At 39.6% G+C, this 22100-nt stretch overlaps 1 protein-coding gene across 7 annotated transcripts in view; it reads right to left on the bottom strand.

Annotated features, from left to right (window-relative positions):
• Positions 1-22100, bottom strand: part of rptor (regulatory associated protein of MTOR, complex 1) — a 292822-nt gene that overhangs the window by 158327 nt on the left and 112395 nt on the right. For all 7 annotated transcript variants that reach the window (XM_067459440.1, XM_067459442.1, XM_067459443.1 and 4 more), the window contains one exon: positions 19445-19591. In XM_067459440.1, coding sequence (XP_067315541.1) covers positions 19445-19591 — 147 coding nt within the window. The remainder of the gene's footprint in view (positions 1-19444; positions 19592-22100) is intronic.

Below are 22100 nucleotides of genomic sequence, written 5' to 3'. Positions count from 1 at the left end.
GATAGAGTTTATTTTTTGCATTTTTTATCATTTTTGCTATCATAGCTGAAGAGAGGACAGGAAGTGGTAGGCAGAGGGGGGCAAGATCAAGAGCCAAAAATTTATCTCCGGTTGCCCGAAACACTACCTGTGTCCGACATGAAGGCCACAGGCATTTGAAATAATCTTTTTTTATTGTAATTTTAGTTACAGGTGGTACTCAACCAAAGTGTTTTTTTGTGTTCTGCCCTTTTTTGTGACATGCAGAGAAAAAGGACACGCCTATATATATGCGAAAGACACCATTGAGCATTTTTAAATTTCTTAATTTTAGTTAAATTGTGAACTTTATATATTTTTGGTTCAATTATTTAAATGAAATAAGAAACTAATACAAAGGTTACCAGACTCAAGAGACAGGATTATCGTCAAACCCAGAGAGGTATTTATTTAACAGATGCAAGACATAGATGAAGTGTTCCGTGCAGGTGATTAATAGTGAAGTCAGACTAATTGATGACTAATACATATTCAATATTAAATAAAGTCCACTCCGTTTACCAGGTAGCTTGGAATGAGACTATGTCCGGTAAGTGGAGGAGACTGGAGAGCAAGCCCTTTTTGGAAGGTTGAAACAGTTGAGTATCTGAGCAGGAAACCGAGCAGGGAACAGGTGAGGAAACAGAAAGGTAAATTGGACGACAATGGAGAAGTGGTTGCTATCCACAACTTTCCTGCAAGTCTTATTGGGTGTCGCCATGACACTCGATACTTCCGGTTGACGGTATCTCAGTTCCGGTTTAGCACACATAACAGTTAAGCTGCATTCACACTGGACGCGAGTGACGCAAATAAATAGTGCTATTCGCACAAAGTTGGACGCGTGAACATTTTTAATCCATTCACTGTGACATTCACTACACAACAGACGAAAATTTGCAGCAGCTGTCGTCAGAAGGACTAGCCGAGTTAAGGCTGCTCTCACCGGGGTTGATGAGCACCACTGATTCGCCTGGGTCTCACACATCCGAAACCTACTTGGACCTGCTTCCATAAACCATGCAACATAAACGGATCCGCACATGTTGCCTAGCACCCTACGCACTCCATTCAATGCCCAACGAGCTTCAAATAAACTCAAGAATTGTGATATAAGTAATATTTGTATTTTAATATTTGTAATTGTTGAAATGTTGTTCATGTCAGACATTGTCATTTTTTGTAATCAACATGAAAATAGATGCATGAACTTCAATGAATTTAAATGCGTTGTAATACAAATTAACGTTTCATTGCTGTAAATTGAATTATGAGTCTATATAATATATTAGTTTAACCTATTTAAAATACTGCAGGACATATGTTTATTGTTTTCAATAATTCACAGATTTAATGTGTAGCAAGACCACTCTAACAGCCTAGCGCTACCTTCCAAATAGAGACTTGCGCTCCCGCAGGACCGAGTGCTGCACAGGATAATATTTGATGGGTGAATACGGATGCGGACGGCAAGATATTATTGTGTGTGGGTTGCGGGGAAATTAAATTATTTTGCGGGACTCCCGCAAAGTGGAAATATCTAACAAAATAAAATAAATAGAAACAAATAAACATTTATTTATAATAAAATAAAATAAAATCAATGTACAGGCGCATGGACGGAAGGTAACTCTCGGGTGGTTCATAGGAACAGCCAAGCCTACCACACAGTAACAATGTCTGCACCGCATAACTTATGTGAACCGCTTAGTGCTACAGATATTAGTAAGTTCTTGTAAGATAGTCAGATCCATGCGACCATCTGGGACATGTGATCATTTTGCCTGAAGCGTTGTTGTAAAAGTCTACTTCTGAGTCCTGATAATACAACCAAGCTTTTAGCTGATAGCACTGCAGACTAAAAAAAAACGGAAGTTCGTTACCGGCTTTGTCTACGTTGCCATAGTGATTATGGGAAAGGTCAGAGTTCGGGAAAGTTGTGGATAGTTAAGAAATTAATCAAAGGCGTCTGACAGATAAAAGTATGAGATCTATAAGAGTAAAACAAAAACAAAAAACAAAAAAAAACATAAATAGACTGTGGCAAGGGGGGCGTGGTTCAGCGAGGTCTGCAGCGGGAGAGAGAGCCGCGGGACAAGCGGTAAGTGAGTGGGTTGGAAGCAGATTAATAACACCTGTCTCTTGTTCTAGTAATGAGCGCGGAGAGGGAATAAAACCTCGGTGGAACCGGAGATCAAGGAGAGAGAGATCGGACGGTTGATACGGATGCACAGAGACTGAGTTACCGGAAGCGCCGACCCGGAAGTGATCGAGTGTCTATGAGAATCCACACCGCAGTGTGTGTTGCTGAAGTTTATTACAAGTTTTGGGTTATAATAAAGAAAGTATCAACCGTCCAGCCGACCCCCGTGTCCTCTTCCTTCCTTCCATTATCGAACTTTACTACATAGACAAATCCATATTAAACCCTGCGGCTCGTGAGGATACATTGATGTCTCAAGACACAAAATGATCAGTTTGTGTGAGAAACACACACACACACACACACAACTAAAGGGTTATTAGGAACACCATACTAATACTGTGTTTGACCCCCTTTGCCTTCAGAACTGCCTATATTGATAGGATAACATCTTGCAGTTGATGGAGATTTGTGGGATGCACATCCAGGGCACAAAGCTCCCATTCTACCACATCCCAAAAATGTTCTATTGGGTTGAGATCTGGTGACTGTGGGGGCCATTTTAGTACATTTTAGTATTGAACTCATTGTCATGTTCAAGAAACCAATTTGAAATTATTCAAGCTGTGACATTATCCTGCTGGAAGAAGCCATCAGAGGATGGGTACATGGTGGTCATAAAGGGATGGACATGGTCAGAAACAATGCTCAGGTAGGCTGTGACATTTAAACAATGCCCAAATGGCACTAAGGGGACTAAAGTGTGCCAAGAAAACATCCCCCACACCATTACACCACCACCAGCCTGCAAAGTGGTAACAAGGCATGATGGATCCATGTTTTCATTCTGTTTACGCCAAATTCTGACTCTACCATCTGAATGTCTCAACAGAAATCGAGACTCATAAGACCAGGCAACATTTTTCCAGTCTTCAACTGTCCAATTTTGGTTAGCTTGTGCAAATTGTAGCCTCTTTTTCCTATTTGTAGTGGAGATGAGTGGTACCTGGTGGGGTCTTCTGCTGTTGTAGACCATCCACCTCAAGGTTGTGCGTCTAGTGGCTTCACAGATGCTTTGCTGCATACCTCGGTTGTAACGAGTGGTTATTTCAGTCAAAGCTGCTCTTCTATCAGCTTGAATTAATAGACCTATTCTCCTCTGACCTCTAGCATCAACAAGGCATTTTCACCCACTGCCGCATACTGGATGTTTTTCCCTTTTCACACCATTCTTTGTAAACCCTAGAAATGGTTGTGCGTGAAAATCCCAGTAACTGAGCAGATTGTGAAATACTCAGACCGGCCCATCTGGCACTGACAACCATGCCAAGCTCAAAATTGCTTAAATCATCTTTCCTTGGCATTCTGACATTCAGTTTGGAGTTCAGGAGATTGTCTTGACCAGGACCACACCCCTAAATGCATTGAAGCAACTGCCATGTGATTGGTTGATATATATACATTGCATTTTAATTGCATATAAATATTTGACCTGAGAACAGCGACAAGTAATTTTTCACATGGATTTTTAGTATACCATTAAATAATGACTGAATACATAAGCTTAATCAACAAAATAGTTTATTATATTTTCAGTCCAGCAGACCAGTGCAATTTTTACCATTAAGTGTAGCAATAGCATATTTGCGATATTTGAGGCTCAATGTGTTGCGGTGATACGCAAATTCCTTGTTGTATAGCTTGCACACAACCATGCTCTTGTCAACGCTTCCATCCTTTCGTTTTCAAAATTTTACCTTTCGGAAACAAAATTTCCCATCCACGGGGCCAAGCAAAGCGGTCTCATCAGATTCTTCGTAAATGTTCACTATGGTTTGTTGTTGTCGTGCATTTGACCTCACTTGCCGGAAGTGATGGTGCATCGTGGCTTTTGTATAGTGTTGTATTAAAAAATATATATAAATAAATAAATAATAATAAAAAAAAACTTAAAAGTACTTTAAAGGGTTAGTTCTACCAAAAATAAAAATTCTGTCATTAATAACTTACCCTCATGTTGTTCGACACTCGTAAGACCTCCGTTCATCTTCGGATATTTTTCCGATGGCTCAGAAATGCCTTCATTCACACCAAAGTATTTTTTTTTTCTCTCAAGACCTATAAAAGGTACTAAAGACATTGTTACGAAGCCCATCTCACTAAAGTGGCTCTACAATAATGAAGCGACAAGAAACTTTTTTCTTGCGCAAAATGGTTGTCAGTGATTGGTGTCAATGAAGGCCTTTCTGGGCCATTAGATTTCAACAAAAATATCTTAATTTGTGTTCCGAAGATCAAAGGAGGTCTTACATGTGTCGAACTACATGAGGGTAAGAAAATTAATGACATAATTGTCATTTTTGGGTGAACTAACCTATGCAACCCGTGTTTCATTAATGGTACCCACCTTATAACTAAGGGTTTTCTTAACTTAAGAGCTCTCATGCAATCGAGCCCAGAAGTATAACTGGAAACCCACAGGAGACAACTTAAAGAAAGCAGAGTGGGTAACTAGATCAGGTAAAGAGCTAGTAATCCACAGTGGAAATCAGACATTGAGTTACTGAGAAGTGTGTGCTCTTATACTGTGGTTGATGAGCTGATGAGGGACAGGTGCAGGTGATTAGAATTCAGGTGAGAGTGAGCGCTGCATGTCTGATGAAAGAGCATGGTGACACCATGACAGTATCCCCACTGCCTGCTCCAGAGGGCCAAAGGCCCCCAATCCAAACCTCAACTGTGTGGTGTTGGGCATTGTGAATGGGGAGCTTGGAAGGCTGTGAGGAGGGTTGGAACCAATATGGATCCAGGGCTGGATCATCGCTAGGAACCTGTGATTTTTCCTTGGGTCCGTACCCCTCTCAGTCAAGGTACTCTAGTCAGCCCCCACAGCTCTGGAAGTCCAGGATTTCTCTAATGGTGTAAACAGTTTCCATGTCCAGAATAAGAGGCAGGGTCAGTGGGACCAGGCTCTGTGGAGGAATCAGAGACAGGAGGGTGGTAAGGCTTGATGAGTGAAACATGAAACAAGTTGTGAATTCTATAGTGCGGTGAAAAGTGATGTTCATATGTGACGGGGTTAATTTGCCGGTTTATGGAGAAGGGCCCAAAGTATCCAAGACATATTTTGCTAGGCAGGCGTAGTCTTATTTCCCCAGTGGAAAGCCACACTTTCTGCCTGAGATGGTAGGTGGAAGTATTAGTCTGCTGGGCATCGACACACTGCCGGTTGGAGATGGTGGTGAGCTGTGTTCCAGAGCCTCAGACTCTCCTGGAACCAGTAAATGACTGATGTACATCAAATGGTTCCTTGCACCACAGGAACAGAGAGGGCTGGAAGCTGAGTATGCACTGAAATGGGTTAAGACCAGTTGCTGGCTGACAGAGAGCTTTGAGCATACTTGAACCAAAGTGGTTCCAGAAGAAGGTCCGTAGGAATTGTCCAATCTCTTGGGTCTTCCTCTTTCTATCTGCCTGTTGGTGTGACAATGGTAACCGGAGGAAAGACTTACAAGCACACCAAGGAGGGTGTCATGACTCCAGTGATGAATTGCCTTCTGGTAGTGCAAAGTTGAGGAAAACATGATTGAACATCATCTCAGCTGTGTCCAAGGCTGTAGAAAGACCCTTGGAGGACACGGGGCAGCAGAATTTTGGAAAACCTATTGATGATGACCAAAATGCAGGTATATTTGTCTGATGGTGGCAAATCCATGATAAAATCCACTCCTAGGCATGACAATTGCTGATGATGAAAAAAATGCCAGAAGAAGGAGTTTGCCAAATGGAATATGGCATGGACTTCTCCTCCATGGACCACTGGAGTGACCTGACTAAGACTAGATTAAAGGCTCAGACTTCTCAGGAGGTTTGTTGGAAGTGTAGAGAGGAGAGAGGGCATGGGTGTGGAAACAATAAAGGGAATTTGCTTTGAAATGGAAATATCAAAATGGGTGAAGAATAGGGCCCATCTGGCCTGTCTGGGGTATAACCTTTTTGCATCACAGAGAAGCTCCAGATTATGATGGTTAGTGAGCACAGTTAAGGGATGTTGGGCCCTTCCACCCAATGCCCCTATTCCTCCTGTCCTCACGTTTATTCAAACATGTCTAAATCTCTCATTATAGTCAAAAAAGTGCAGATCCAACGTAAATAAGAGTTTTATTGTGCAATATAGTCATCTTCATTAAAAAGAGCTTTCGCAAGAGACCAGTTGATTGACAGCATCAGTGATTTATTAAAAGGGTTGTTTTTACATGCATCTGTATGCAATCAACTTACTATTAGAGTAAAACCACATTTAAATGAAGTAGTGAATCATCTAAATTATTCTTTCTTGAGTCACTTATGAAATTGAGATGACTGGCAGACATAACCATATCAACGGTTGAAAAACAGAATATTTATATATATATATATATGTGTGGTGTGTGTGTGTGTGTGTGTGTGTGTGTGTGTGTGTGTGTGTGTGTGTGTGTGTGTGTGTGTGTGTGTGTGTGTGTGTGTGTGTGTGTGTGTGTGTGTGTGTGTGTGCATTTAATTAAGTGTTGGTTGAATATGTTACTTTTAAAAAGGCCTCGAAAATATATTCATAAATGATAGTGAAATAGAGAAATACACTTATCTCTGCACTGGTATGAGCATATTGCATTCCTTATGTAAACAATAGATTTATCAGTTAAATATGTATATTTGTTTAACCCCTTCTCTAGCACCAACCATTTTGGCATACCCAAAATAAAGCTTGCTGCTCATATAACTAACCACCCTATAATTAGAAAGCCAACACCTGAGAGTTAACAAAATCAGATTTTTAATATGGAGATATAGTACAATCTCAAACACACACACACACACATAAGGGATGTCAACGATTAATCGATGATCGAGTAATTGTCGATAAGACATTTGATTGATAAGACTTATCGATCATCGATTAAGCAGGGTCATGCGTGTGCGTGCGGCTCAACCGCGAAATGGGAGGAAAAATGAAGCGAGTTCTATTTGGGACTATTTTACTGCTGGAGTTACACCTTCATCATGATGACTGCAAGTTTGCATGTGCATTCGCAGCCTTTTGTTTTGTGCAAATGTAAGTTGTAATTGTTGTGCTTATTTTGTGCAGACCTATCTATAGGTGATTTATCTCATTAGGATGCATTTGGTTAATAATTAACGTTAGCGAGCGGTAGTAAAAGCGTGGCGGTGATCAGCTTCAGCGTGCAGCTCCAACAGGAATGCACAGCTAATAATGACTATGATTGGGACTGTCATATTACACAACATTAATGAGAACACTACTGTAATAAAACATTGTGATTGTTAAGTATTTGGGTGGGTTTATTTGCCGTGTGTTTCATTGGGAGCGCATGCACAACATGAGTCACACACTCTGACTCACACATGTAACTTGTTCAAGTGCACTTGTGCATTCCCATCAGATTGTGCTGAAGTAATTTGTAATATCACATTTATTTTGCAACGTTATATATGTGATCAATCATAAAGGATGTGTTTCTTTTAGTGAAATAAAACGCACTAGCAAGTGGCTTCAGTCAGTGATGGCTACCGGTTTTCATTCAGTGCTTCGGCTTTAGCGCATACAGAGATTGGGAATGGGAATAACATACAGAGAATAACTATGATTGGGACGATCATATTATATACCAGAAATGAGAATACTATTTTAATAAATGGTTGTAAAGTCATTGGGTTAAGGTGACGTGTTAAGAGCGTTGTTCCAGGACGAGCGCGTGTATGCGTCTCCCATTCTGAATATGAATATCAGCAACTCAATTCAAGTTCACTTGCGCATTCGCATCATTTTGTGAAGATATATAATTTGTAATATTTTGTTAACTTTATATAAATCTGATTAATCTCATATAGGAAGCTTTTTGTTGAGTTAAATAATGCGCTAACAAAGAGCTTCAGTGTAACTTACCAGTGCTGATTCAGCGCATCTGCTTCAGCTCGCGCAGTTCAAACAGCAACGCTAATAATAACTATGATTGGGACAATCATATTACATAACATTAATGAAAACAATATTTTAATAAATCATTTTGAATTAATTGGGTTTAGGTGACGTTTCAGCACATTGTTATTGGCAGTGCGTCCACACATTTTGAATAACAGATCTGTGGCGCCGTTCGTGTTGTATTACAGGTTATATTTGGTTATTAAATAAGTCATTTATTTAAATTATAAATAACAATTGACTAATTTTACAATCCCATAGCCCTTTGTGTCCCACAGACACTTTCCACTGAGGTGCCTTGATACAGCACTCTAGGAACAGCCTATTCATTCAGAAATTTCTTTCTGTCTCTTACCCTCTCACTTGAGGGTGTCAATGATGGCCTTCTGGATAGGGTCGGGTCGGCAGTCTTGCCCATGATTGCGGTTTTGAGTAATGAACCAGGCTGGGAGTTTTTAAAAGCCTCAGGAATCTTTTGCAGGTGTTTAGAGTTAATTAGTTGATTCAGATGATTAGGTTAATAGCTCGTTTAGAGAACCTTTTCATGATATGCTAATTTTTTTTAGATAGGAAATTTGGGTTTTCATCAGCTGTATGCCAAAAATAATCAGTAATAAAACAATAAAAGACCTGAAATATTTCAGTTGGTGTGCAATGAATCTAAAATATATGAAAGTTTAATTTTTATCATTACATTATGAAAAATAATGAACTTTTATCACAAATGCAATTGTTTTGAGAAGGACCTGTATGCTCTGTATTTTATTTATCATCAGCTAATTTCAAGATTTAAAGACTACAACAGGAGAAAGAACAGCATTAGCACTGGATAATTTACACTAGATAATTTAGTCTTACTACTTTTAATGAAGATGATTATGTGTTTAGCATCTGCGACTTACTTTCAGTTTATTGTTGTGTTAGTTTGCACATTGGCTTATTGAAGAGATACTTAGTTGTAGTAGCACTGTCACATCTGGCTATAACCCGTCATAGAGCCTATAACATGCAGACAAACATGTATTTATGTTTTACATTTGGGACAAGTAAAATTTACATATGTGGTAACATCAACCAGATGCATTTACACTCCTCCAGTTTCAAAAGGAACATGTCTCAGACCGCATCCTAAAATGTTTGAGTGATCAGATTTAAATCTAAATGGTCTCAAAAGCGTTTTGGAAGGATTTTACACTTGTTCTTTTTTATGATTGTTCAGTCATTTCTGTGCAGCTTGGTCAATAATCATCTCTGCCAAGTTTTGTAAGAATTGGACAAATGGACTCTATATCAAATGGTTCAAAAGTTTTAAGTCTAAATGTAGATTTTTTTTTTTTTTTTTTTTACTTGTAGTGGCGATATAGAGTTAGTCTTAGAGACTCTAAGAGACTTTGTTCCATTTACTATTGATGGACATCTCTACAATTGTGCCAAATTTCATAATTTTCCAGCTTATGGTTTCTGAGTTATAGACATTTAAATGAAAAAAGAAAAAAAATGACCGACACCTGACTTTGGTTGGATTTTACTACCCCTTACTATCAAAATTTTGATATTTGGGCTCACAATTGTGGCTATCAATCTATGTTTCCGAACTTCTGATGCTGGTTTGGTCTTGATCAGACTGGTATCGTTGGACTCGGCAAGGATTCAGGAGACAAAAAAATGTTACTTCCATGAAAATAGTTAAACCGCACCCAAAGTTATAAGCATTTGAATGGCAAAATTTAAACTTCTCAGGCTTCTTCAGGGCATCATGGTGATGACCCATACCAAGTTTGTGTGTTCATAAAATACAGCATTTTATCACATAATTCAAAGTGTTCGACTGCCAAAATGGCCAATATGGTACAATTGGATATCAGTCATATCAGACTCTCTGGACCAGTAGGCCGTGCTGTGCCGAAACACTGCATGTTGTCTCAGGTCATGCTCGTGATGACGTACCACGTTTGGTTTGAATAAAATAAAGTGTTGCGGCGATATAACCTTATGTGTATTTTCGCAACCGCTACGAAAACAATTTGACAAATCAACTAGAATTTAGGGCTGGAATTTATATAGGAAAATATGTAGGCCAATTAATGTTGCTCTGCAGAAGACATGCAAAAAAAAGATAACCCTTTAGTACCATTGTTTAAGTTAAATCAATAAATAGAGGAATCAATTTTAAAATAGTTTAATAGTCTGGAACAACAACACACATCACTTTTGCCAAGCAAATTCAGAACGCATCAAAATGCTTCAACAAGCCTTTTGTGTTCTGCGTGCAAACCATTTTACCGGTCAATTTGCTGTAATGAGTGCTACAAATAAAGAACAAAGCACAAGATAAAATAATTGTATCATGGATCATATGTGTCTGCTGTGCAGTATTGAGTTGCTGCTAACAGGGGAATTACAAAAGTAACAGGTAGTGTGTGTGTGTGTGTGTGTGTGTGTGTGTGTGTGTGTGTGTGTGTGTGTGTGTGTGTTGGTGTGTTGGTGTGTGTGTGTTGGTGTGTGTGTGTGTGTGTGTGTGTGTGTGTGTGTGTGTGTGTGTGTGTGTGTGTGTGTGTGTGTGTGTGTGTGTGTGTGTGTGTGTGTGTGTGTGTGTGTGTGTGTGTGTGTGTGTGTGTGTGTGTGTGTGTTATATAAGGTAGATTACATGTTTGCCAGACATCGTGAGAGGCAAAGCTGTGTGGGGGACTCCCTGCGTGGGGATCCTTCTGCATTAATGTCATTACGGGACACACTCTCTCCCTATTGCTCTCTTTATCACTCACTCACTTCCTCCCTCTTGAATTTAAGTAAATTAAGCAAATTAATTTCAAAACACCCAAACAAGATAGACACTTTTAATCTGCTATTTTGGTCTACCAGAATGTGTACAAAATTTCCAACAAGCATTCAATGCACTTTATTATTATTATTTATTTATTTTTTAAATGGTGAATCTCCTTTCCAAATCTGCTGGGTCCTCAGTTCATGTTGCATTATATAATACTGATGTGTCCACTAGTCAGATTTAACAGAAGCACACTATATTGCCAAAAGTTAAGATGCCTGCCTTTACATGCACTTGAACTTAAAGAGTTACGTCAGCAATTAGCATATGGCTTTGAATCTGTAGAAACCCTGGAGTATATTCGAATTATCGTGCTTCCCCCCTCATATCCCCCTGAGACAAGAAATGTATGCATTTCTGGAAAAAATCCTCAGATGATGCAAATATAATCATTTTGTGTCATCAGAGGAATCTTTGGTCAGACACTAAAGACTACAGCCAGTAGAGGGAGCTATTTCCACATTTTCAACCCGCGCATGGGGGGTGGGAGATGGCACTCAACTCAGCTCGCAGCTGCAGGCATTCATGTAAATGGAGCGGCCGGAGGAGCAAAGTGAGTATTTCAACTTCTCAAATTAATTCCTATGAAAGTTAAGCTTCCAAAGGCATGAACTGAAAATGCGCCTGACTGAACACAGTCTGTGAACAACAGTCACAAGCGCGGATGCGTTTACCTCATCACAATAGCTCATTCATCTCATTCATCATGGTGAATGTAATCTTACTTTTGCAGCGTCTGTGCCATGACTTTCGCTCGGGGACTCACTTATTATATTGAACAGACACGGTCAGTTTTTAATTGTAGTGTCGGATCTCTAACTGAACTGATTTTATATAAAAATAATGCGGTGGGAAAATGATCAGTAATCCAGTAGCCATGGATTTGGGAGTGGCCTCATAGGGTAGTGAAGCAATGGATTCTGGGAGTTGTTGTCTTTCATCTCCATGAGACAAAAATACATTTTCTTTTCTTTTTTTCAGTCTAGAAGGCACCAAATTCAAAAATAATTTAAAATGTCTACTACATGAATGACCCAGTTTAAATACAGATTCATCTTCCCAGCACTGAAGTACCCCTTTAAATGACATCCCATTCTTAATCCGTAGGGCTTAATATGGAGTTGTCCCACCCTTTGCAGCTATAACAGCTTCATATAACAACTCTTCTGGGAAGGCTTTCCACAAGGTTTAGGAGTGTGCTCATGGAATTTTCTTCTACAAGCACATTTGTAAGGTCAAGCACTGGTGTTGGACGAGAAAGACTGGTTTGCATTCTCTACTCTAGTTCATCCCAAAGGTGTTCTATCAGGTTAAGGTCAGGACTTTGTGCAGGCCAGTCAAGTTCCACCACACCAAACTCGCTCATTCAGGTCTTTATTTGTACCTTGCTTTGTGCACTGGTGCACAGTCATGTTGGAATAGGAAGGGCCATTCCTTAAACTGTTCCCACGAGGTTGAGAGAATGAAATTGTCCAAAACAACTTGGCATGCTGAAGCATTAAGGCCAAGCCTACCCCTGAAAAACAATTCCACACCATAAACCACCCTTCCACCAAATTTTACACTTGGCAAAATGCAGTAGGGCTGTCAAAATTGTTCAAAAATTAAGTTTGAATATTCCCTCTAAAACAAACACTAATATTCAAACTATTCGAACATCTGGGCGCGCATTACATCAATAACAGGACAAATTAATACAAAGAGACATTAACTACTTGTTTAGTACATCTATTTAATTGTATACATATTTGACAACGTATTACTTACACAAAAACAAGTAGATTGTTATTATAAATTATATAATTATTATTATATATTTAATTATATAATTATTTAATTATATATAAATTAACTAATGGCCAAGAGTGCAGACCTCTCTCTCTCTTTCTCTCTCTCTCTCTCTCTCTCTCTCTCTCTCTCTCTCTCTCTCTCTCTCTCTGAGTGCTGAAACAAACTTTGAGTGCTGATCAAGAGTTTTGTGCAAGCAATTTAAGGTTGCGAGACTCGCGACTCTTGTCCCAACTATAGCAGGCTTCATTCAGTGATTGAAACAAATATTATTAATATTAATTGAAGTTTTACAGCATATTGAGCGCTCCGAGCGAGCTGTGCTGTGCTAAACATGGAACTTTTCACTGACATGGTAAATAATCACACCAGTGAAAGCAGTGCATTTATCCTTTATTCATGCAATATCTCTTCAGTCAGTACAGTAGCCTACACTTAAGTGTTTCTGTTTAATGTTAAATAAAATGAGGCATGGTATGCTAACTGTATCTTACATAGCTTGCATATAACTATCTCGCGGCTCAACAATTTTACCTCCTACCGACCAAAATCCAACGTACTTCCAGACATGGCTTTAGATTATGGAGTTAAAATCGCTTTCTCAGCTGCGGACGAGTTGGGCTCTGCACTTTCTGCCATCTTCCCTGCAAGACGCGTCCACTTTCAGCAGCAACAATGCGACTCCTGCTGTGACCTATCCATTAACCCCCATGCACACGCTCACTCGCAAAGCAGACAGCCATGCCTCTACTACCGCGGCGGGGTTTTTTTTTTTCGTTTTTTTATTTTATTTTTTTTAAATTCGAATATTAATTTTCACATTCAAAATTAGTTTTTTTTAAAACTATTCGAATATATATTCGAATTAAGAATATTCGTTGACAGCCCTACAATGCAGTCAGGCAAGTATTGTTCTCCTGGCAATCACCAAACCCAGAATCATTAGTCCAGAGAACATGTCTCCAGTGCTCTAGAGTCCAGTGGTGGCGAGCATTACACCACTGCATCCAATACTTTGCTTTGCACTTGATGATGTAAAGCTTGGATGCAGCTGCTTAGCCATGGAAACCCTTTCCTTGAAGGTTTCGACACACTGTTGATACCAATCTTTCATTTGAAAGCCACGTTTATAACATCTGTAAAACTACATTCTTCCATTTTAAAAATATATTTAAATTACAGCACATGCTTCCAATGCAAAATCCTGAAAAGTTAGTTCACGCGTTCATGACTTCAAGGCTAGATTATTGTAATGATATATTGGGTGGTTGCCCTGCTCGCTTAATAAATTTACTACAGTGGGTCAAAAAGGCATCATCTTGAGTTCCCACTAGAACCAGGAAGTATGACCATATTAGCCCAGTTCTGTCAACACTGCACTGGCTCCCAATTAAATATTGTATACATTTTTAAATCTTGCTCCCCAGTACTAAAACAAGCTCTTAAGGCATTATACTCCATCATGTCTATTGCGATCTCAAAATTCTGGCCAATAAATAATACCAGAAATATCAAAATCAACTGCTGGCGGTCGTTCCTTCATCTTATAACCTGTCTGAGCCGAATCTCTAGATTCAGCACTCTAACAGAGACCTCCAATGAGAATCTATTGCAACAGGCAATAACCACTTCACACCGGATTTCAGAGATAAAAATCCTGGAAAGCAGAGCAAAATTAACCTCCAAGCGAGGGGAGTAACTCAACCAAAAAAAAAAAAAAAAAAAAGGTTATCAGGACCAATAGAACACTAAACTAGCTTTGGGGAAGCATAGTACTCTAGATATCAACCCTAAAAAAAGGAAGGGAGTACCTTCAGCATAAATCAAGCTTATCAAGGAGGCTCACAGAAATTCCTTTAACTTAACACTAACTTGTTACTTTAAAAATAGGAGGCCCAAAAACCCTAATCAGGGACATATGTACTCTGCATACGGAACCTCTGAAAATAAGGGGGAGTACTACAGAAACTCTAAAAATAAAGTTTGATGATGACAAATTCCTATCAGAGCTTGCTGAACAACTTCTTGTGCAACCTCTTGTTTTATCCAGACTGAACTATTGTAATGCTCTCTTGGTCGGCTTTACAGCATGCACTGTGAACCTCTGCAACTGATCCAGAATGTTGCAGCATGAGTGGTACTTTTTACAAGCCAAGAGAGTGAACGCAACACCTCTCCATCAAAACTGCACTGGATGCCAATTGCTGCTCACATCAAAATCAAGGCACTGATGTTTAGAACAACCACTGGCTCTGCACTATTCAGGCTTTTATATCTATTCTGCAATAGTGTGTTGCCGGTGTTACCCGTGTTCAGACGCAACACAGATGACATCACTTTCTCACTGCGGCACCGTCCACACAAACATATTTATTTATTTATAGTAATAAAATAATTTAGTTCAGTTAGAGAACAGACACTACAATTAAAAAACGAAAGATTTGCAGCAGAGACCAGCAGCAGGAGTCAGATTTCATTCATCACAAGAGCGAAGAGCTAAACGACCAAGATGATAGTGGAAGATTTGGTTTCAAAGCAAAATTTAAAAGAACATGGCACACTATTGGCAGGTTAAACACAATGACAGATACTGAAGCGATGAATTGTTGGTCTGACTGTTGAACAGTGATGGGAATAACGGCGCTATAGATAACCGGCGTTACTAACGGCGTTATTTTTTTCAGTAACGAGTAATCAAACAAATTACTGTTTCCCCTGTTACAACGCCGTTACCGTTACTGAGAATAAAATGCGGTGTTACTATAATTGAGCTCACCGAAGCGGTTTTCATCCGAACAGGTGCTCTCTGTCAGCGGACCTGCATGTGTGTGTGTGTGTGTGTGTGGGGGGGGGGGGGGGGGGGGAGTGCTGGTAATCCCTACGTTATGGGGACAAAATGTCCCCATAAAGATGGCAATATCCGAAATCCTTGTCCTTGTGGGGACATTTTTAGGTCCCCATGAGGAAAACATCTTATGAATCATACAGAAGGACTTTTTTTGAGAAAATAAAAATGCAGAATGTTTCCTGTGATGGGTAGGTTTAGGGGCAGGGGCAGTGTAGGGGGATAGGATGTACAGTAAATCCATTACGCCTATGGAAAGTCCCCATAAAACATGGAAACAAGGCGTGTGTGTGTGTGTGTGTGCGTGTGCGTGACACGCACACGTGCATGCGAACAGCGATTAGCGATCAGGAGTCAGAGGCAGAGCGACATCATGTCCAATCACTTCAAAGGTAGCTTTCGCAAACTGGAAGTATAAGTGCTACTTTTCCCTTGTTGAGGTGAAAGGTAAGAATGTTTATTTAACGTGCAACTTGCCCAGGAAGTCTCTCTCCACGTCGGTGAACTCAATTGATAACATGAGCTCCGCTGCCAAAGGATTAGACAGACCCAGGACCCATTGGTTGCAGATATTAAAGCAACCAAAGCTAGGTTTTTCTCGTGAGAAAATGGATAACCCCGCCATACAAACAAGACTTGAGAGCACTTCTTGTTAAACTGTTTACTTTTGTGAGGAAGAAAATACTTCAAGCAGGCTACAGTCTATGTCTACCAGTTGTGTGACAGTTTTAGAATTTTAATGTGCACTACAAAGAGTCTAGGCTATGTAAGTTGGGCTAATATATATATATATATTTTTTTTTAATTATTACTATTTTCTATTTTTGGTAGACTTTTCTTAAGGAGCATCATTTATTTTTAGATTTATTTGATGGCCAGTTGGGGTCTGTGCAATAAATATTACAGTTCTAAACAATCTATTTAGTTTTTTTCATTCAATTTACAATAATGTATTGAATTTGATAGGTGTGTCTCTCACATTGTCACACAGCAACATTAAAATAGTGTAGATTAGTGTACAATATTGTATAATAATATTTTTTTATATTTAGTGTCCATTTCATTCATTTAACATTTAATATTGGGGGCATCCAAGTTATTTTACATATTTCAACATTTAAAAAAGTTATAAACACTTGTCTGTTCTACTTATTTCAAATGACTTGTGAAAATCAAAATTATATGACTTGTTATAGCTACTTTTTTTTACAGTAACAGTAACAGTTACTAACTCAGTTACTTTTTGGAACAAGTAGTGAGTAACTATAACTAATTTAATTTAACTAACTAACTTTTTTAAAGTAACGTTCCCAACACTGCTGTTGAAGGACTATCCAATTGTGTACAGAGTCGTTTGAATAATGCCTGTTGATCACATCTTGTGCAGTAGAAAATACAGAGCAGGCTCCCCAGACCAATGTTCACTCTTAAAAGATTGAACTTGGTCTGGTGATAGCCAGACAACATCCTACGTGTACTATGCTAGAATAACTGTGACTAGTCACAGAATTTACAATTGATTCCTTGTATTGTTCTAGTTTGTAAATCGCTTTGAATAAATGTGTCCGTTAAATGATTAAATGTAAATGTCAAATGTGAAGAGGTTTAATCTGACCCAAATCAATATACGTTAGTCCAACAGTTTAAACTTGGAAAGAGAATATCTTGTTCTTTTATTTTCAGAGGGATGTCTGATTCACAGCACTGCCTTTAAACAGTTATTTAACTGTACTCTCTAAAACACCAAGCAAATCTTGGCAGCCATTGACTACCATAGTGGAGGGGGGGGGATACTATGGTGGTCAATGCTGCAGAGATCTGCTTGGTTACAAACATTCTTCCAAATATCTTTGTATTCAGCAGAAGAAAATTCATACAAGTTCAAAACAACATGAGAACAATGATGACAGCATTTTAATTTAACTATCCATTTAATCTTGAACTTGTCTATGAATAATTGAGTGTCTAGTAGTGATTGTGACTGTGAAATACTAACTGAGGGACAAACTATCGCTGAAAGGGGAAGTACAAACAGGAGCAGAGAAGGGATAACCCTACAGCAAACTGAAAAATCCTATCTGCTAAAAGAGAAGAGATGGAGATGGAGCAAAACAATCTGAACAGCATCCCAGCGCAAATAAAAGTGTTTTCTGAATTTAGGTCAGGCTTAACTGACCTAAATCAAGCTGAACTTGATTTTGTACTCAAGCTGAAAAAAATTTTCTTAGCGAGTTTCTGCAAATGGTGTCCAGCCATGAGCGAGTGAATGACCCCTCTCCCCCAGACTTTGCATGTCAGCCATATATTTGGGAATTTTGCAATCAATTTATGGAGAGCATGCCAATTGTTTGTCTGTCTGTCAGAAGACAGGTGAGCGAGTTCAACGAAAACCTGCAAGTGTTTCTAATGGTTGTTTTGCTATTCTGAGAGAACAGTGCTTTTTATGATTGACAGGTAAAAGAATTGGAGCAAATGGTACAATTGTGATATACTGTGATTTTGCAAAAACATTGCACTATTACAAAGATAGTTCACCCAAAATTCTGTAATTTGTACATCCTTAGTTCATAACCCGTATCATCTTCATGGAACACAATATTAGATGTTTAACAGAATGTTCAAGCTGTTTTTCCCCATTTGGTTCAAGCACAGGGTGATTAACACAATAAAAGTAACTTTTTTCACATGATTTATATTCTGTGCCAGTTTCAATGTGTGCAAACATAAATGAGATTTGTAAGCTGTGGTTGAGTGAAAGATAAGATAAATAAGAATTTAAACTGTGGTCCATTCCCCACACAAAGCTTCAGCAGATTTGGACTATTGTCATGATACAGGCTTTATGGGCTTTTATGTAGAATAGTATTTCAGTTCCTTTAGTAGCTGTGTTCACTTCCAGTGTTTAGTTACTGATGTCTTTGCTGCCTTGTTAGATTCTATGGTTACCCTTGTTTGTTTTCATAGATACCCTTTGTTTGTTCCTATAGCAAATAATCACTTTCACCTGTCTCATGTTAGCCCTAGGCAATTTCTAATTTCTGACTTTCCAAGTTCGACTCGGGAGAAAGAACTCCAGAGGATGGGAGGAATCATCATCAATCTCAACTGTGAATTGTCATCAGTCACTGCCCAAGTACTTTTACAATTCAAGCCCAGAACAGTTAAAATCCCCTGATGTGTCCTTGATCTGCCCCTTTTATCGAGGATGCATTGAGAGGAGACTTGTGTGGACTTCAGACAGACTGTTATCCCAGAATTTATCTCATTAGCATCAATATCGTAAGAGAAACACTGCTAATTTAAAAATATAGTACTTGGGCAGCGACTGATGACATTTCACAAGTACAGACAAGAACGCATATTTGTGAAGTCTTGCCCTACATGGCTGTAAGTTTTGGCGTGGTCAACTTGTTCCCTGGTTCTCTTGTCTTCAAATTTAATCTATTGGTATGTAATTCTTATAATAAAACTCCCTGCATATGGACCCATTTTTAGTTCACCCTGTGCTATAGTACACAAATTGTATGTCCACTTTCATGATATTGTTCTTTCTGAAGGTTGACAGAAAGAATCAGCACCCACTTTCATTTAGTGGAGCTTGCAAGTGCAGCTTGAACACTAATTATGGAGATTGAACATGTTTTAATGATAATATTTTTTTTTCCAGATATAAAAAACACAATGAACAGACATTTGACCATGATGGTGGGTGTGTGTGGTGTGTGTGTGTGTGTGTGTGTGTGTGTGTGTGTGTGTGTGTGTGTGTGTGTGTGTGTGTGTGTGTGTGTGTGTGTGTGTGTGTGTGTGTGTGTGTGTGTGTGTGTGTGTGTGTGTGTGACACACCTCCAGCTCCTGCTCCCTCTGCAATGCAAACTGTTTGAATGACTTGACAATGATCCCTGCGTTAGAGCAGTCATATACAAAGATGGAGGGACTTCCCATCCACGTCTGTAGGTCATAGATAGACAGAGGGATGTACTGGGTGTAGTTCTGAGAAAGAGAGAAAGAGAGATTCAGATGGCTAAAATATATATACATACACAGGTCCCTCTAAAAAAAATAGCATATTGTGATAACGTTCATTATTTTCCATAATGTAATGCTAAAAAATAAACTTTCATATATTTTAGATTCATTGCATATCAACTGAAATATTTCAGGTCTTTTATTGTTTTAATACTGATGATTTTGATTTTGGCGTACAGCTCATGAAAACCCCAAATCTCAAAAAATTAGCATATTTCATCTGACCAATAAAGTGTTTTAATACAAAAAAAGTCAACCTTCAAATAATTATGTTCAGTTATGCACTCAATACTTGGTCGGGAATCCTTTTGCAGATATGACTGCTTCAATGCGGCGTGGCATGGATGCAATCAGCCCGTGGCACTGCTGAGGTGTTATGGAGGCCCAGGATGCTCAGATAGCGGCCTTAAGCTCATCCCTCTGCTCAAGAGTGTTGGGTCTTGCGTCTCTCAACTTTCTCTTCACAATATCCCACAGATTCTCTATGGGGTTCAGGTCAGGAGAGTTGGCAGGCCAATTGAGCACAGTAATACCATGGTCAGTAAACCATTTACCAGTGGTTTTGGCACTGTGAGCAAGTGCCAGGTCGTGCTGAAAAGCGAAATCTTCATCTCCATAAAGCTTTTCAGCAGATGGAAGCATGAAGTGCTCCAAAATCTTCTGATAGCTAGCTGCATTGGCCCTGCCCTTGATAAAACACAGTGGACCAACACCAGCAGCTGACATGGCACCCCAGACCATCACTGACTGTGGGTACTTGACACTGGACTCTTGAGCAGAGGGATGAGCTTAAGGCCGCTATCTGAGCATCCTGGGCCTCTTGGCAGGCCACCCTTGACCCCTCAAGAGTGTTGTTATGGAGGCCCAGGATGCCCAGATAGCGGCCTTAAGCTCATCCCTCTTCTCAAGAGTGTTGGGTCTTGCGTCTCTCAACTTTCTCTTCACAATATCCCACAGATTCTTTATGGGGTTCAGGTCAGAAGAGTTGGCAGGCCAATTGAGCACAGTAATACCATGGTCAGTAAACCATTTACCAGTGGTTTTGGCACTGTGAGCAGGTGCCAGGTCGTGCTGAAAAGCGAAATCTTCATCTCCATAAAGCTTTTCAGCAGATGGAAGCATGAAGTGCTCCAAAATCTTCTGATAGCTAGCTGCATTGACCCTGCCCTTGATAAAACACAGTGGACAAACACCAGCAGCTGACATGGCACCCCAGACCATCACTGACTGTGGGTACTTGACACTGGACTTCAGGCATTTTGGCATTTCCTTCTCCCTAGTCTTCCTCCAGACTCTGGCACCTTGATTTCCGAATGACATGCAAAATTTGAGCAACAGTCCAGTGCTGCTTCTCTGTAGCCCAGGTCAGGCGCTTCTGCCACTGTTTCTGGTTCAAAAGTGGCTTGAACTGGCGAATGCGGCACCTGTAGCCCATTTCCTGCACACGCCTGTGCACGGTGGCTCTGGATGTTTCTACTCCAGACTCAGTCCACTGCTTTCGCCGGGCCCCCAAGATCTGGAATCGGTCCTTCTCCACAATCTTCCTCAGGGTCAGGTCACCTCTTCTCGTTGTGCAGCGTTTTTTGCCAAGTGACCAGTGAACCAAGCCTCTTATCAGCAGAAAGAATCAAAAGGCTAGACTAACCTTTGCTGAGGAGCATGTTGTGTGAACAGAGAAGAACTGGTCCAAAGTTAATTTTAGTGATGACTGTAAGTTTCATTTATTTGTGTCTGATGGGAAACATTATGTTCAGCAACAACTGAGGAAATATTGAACCCAAAGTGCCCAAAGAAGTCAGTGAAAGATGGAGGAGGAAGTGGCATGGTTTTAGGGATGTTTCTGCAGCAGGAGTTGGGCCTATTATACAGCTACATGGTAGGACCTCAGAACCTGTTTATCAGAACCTTCTTCGGCAACATGTGGTTCCATCACTGCGAGCAACTCCCAATCAGCACGCAATTTTTATGCAAGACAGTGCCCCCTATCACACTGCAAAAGGGGTAAAGCAGTTCCTTGAAAGTGAGAACATTGAAATAATGAAATGGCCAACCCAAAGTCTGATCTAAACCCCATTGAAAATCTATGTAAAATCATTGCCAAAAATATTATGGCTAAAAAACCCACTACAGTTACCGAACTGTGGAAGAGACTGGAAGAAGAGTGGACCAAGATCACACCAGAGCAGTGTGAGTATATAGTGATGTCCTGTGGCCGCAGATGTGCTGAGCTCATTCAAAGCAAGAGCCTCTATACTTCACATTTTAGTTGGAATGTTTTTTTTGTTTTTTGTGTGTGTGCTGCATTGGTTAGTGTTCTCTAATTTTGATCACTGTGTTTTAGACAAAATAAAGTTTTTTGTTGAAGTACCTTGGTATTTTGTAAAACATGCTAGCAGAACAATGGTATACCCACAGCTAATCGTTCTTCAAACTTCAAGCAATGAATATCAACAATATTTCTGGAAAAAAAAAT

Source organism: Pseudorasbora parva, chromosome 12 (assembly GCF_024679245.1).
Source record: "Pseudorasbora parva isolate DD20220531a chromosome 12, ASM2467924v1, whole genome shotgun sequence".
Classification (NCBI taxonomy): Eukaryota; Metazoa; Chordata; class Actinopteri; order Cypriniformes; family Gobionidae; genus Pseudorasbora; species Pseudorasbora parva.
The sequence above is the reverse complement of the archived record's forward strand: the minus strand, read 5'-3'. Positions and strand labels throughout refer to the sequence as shown.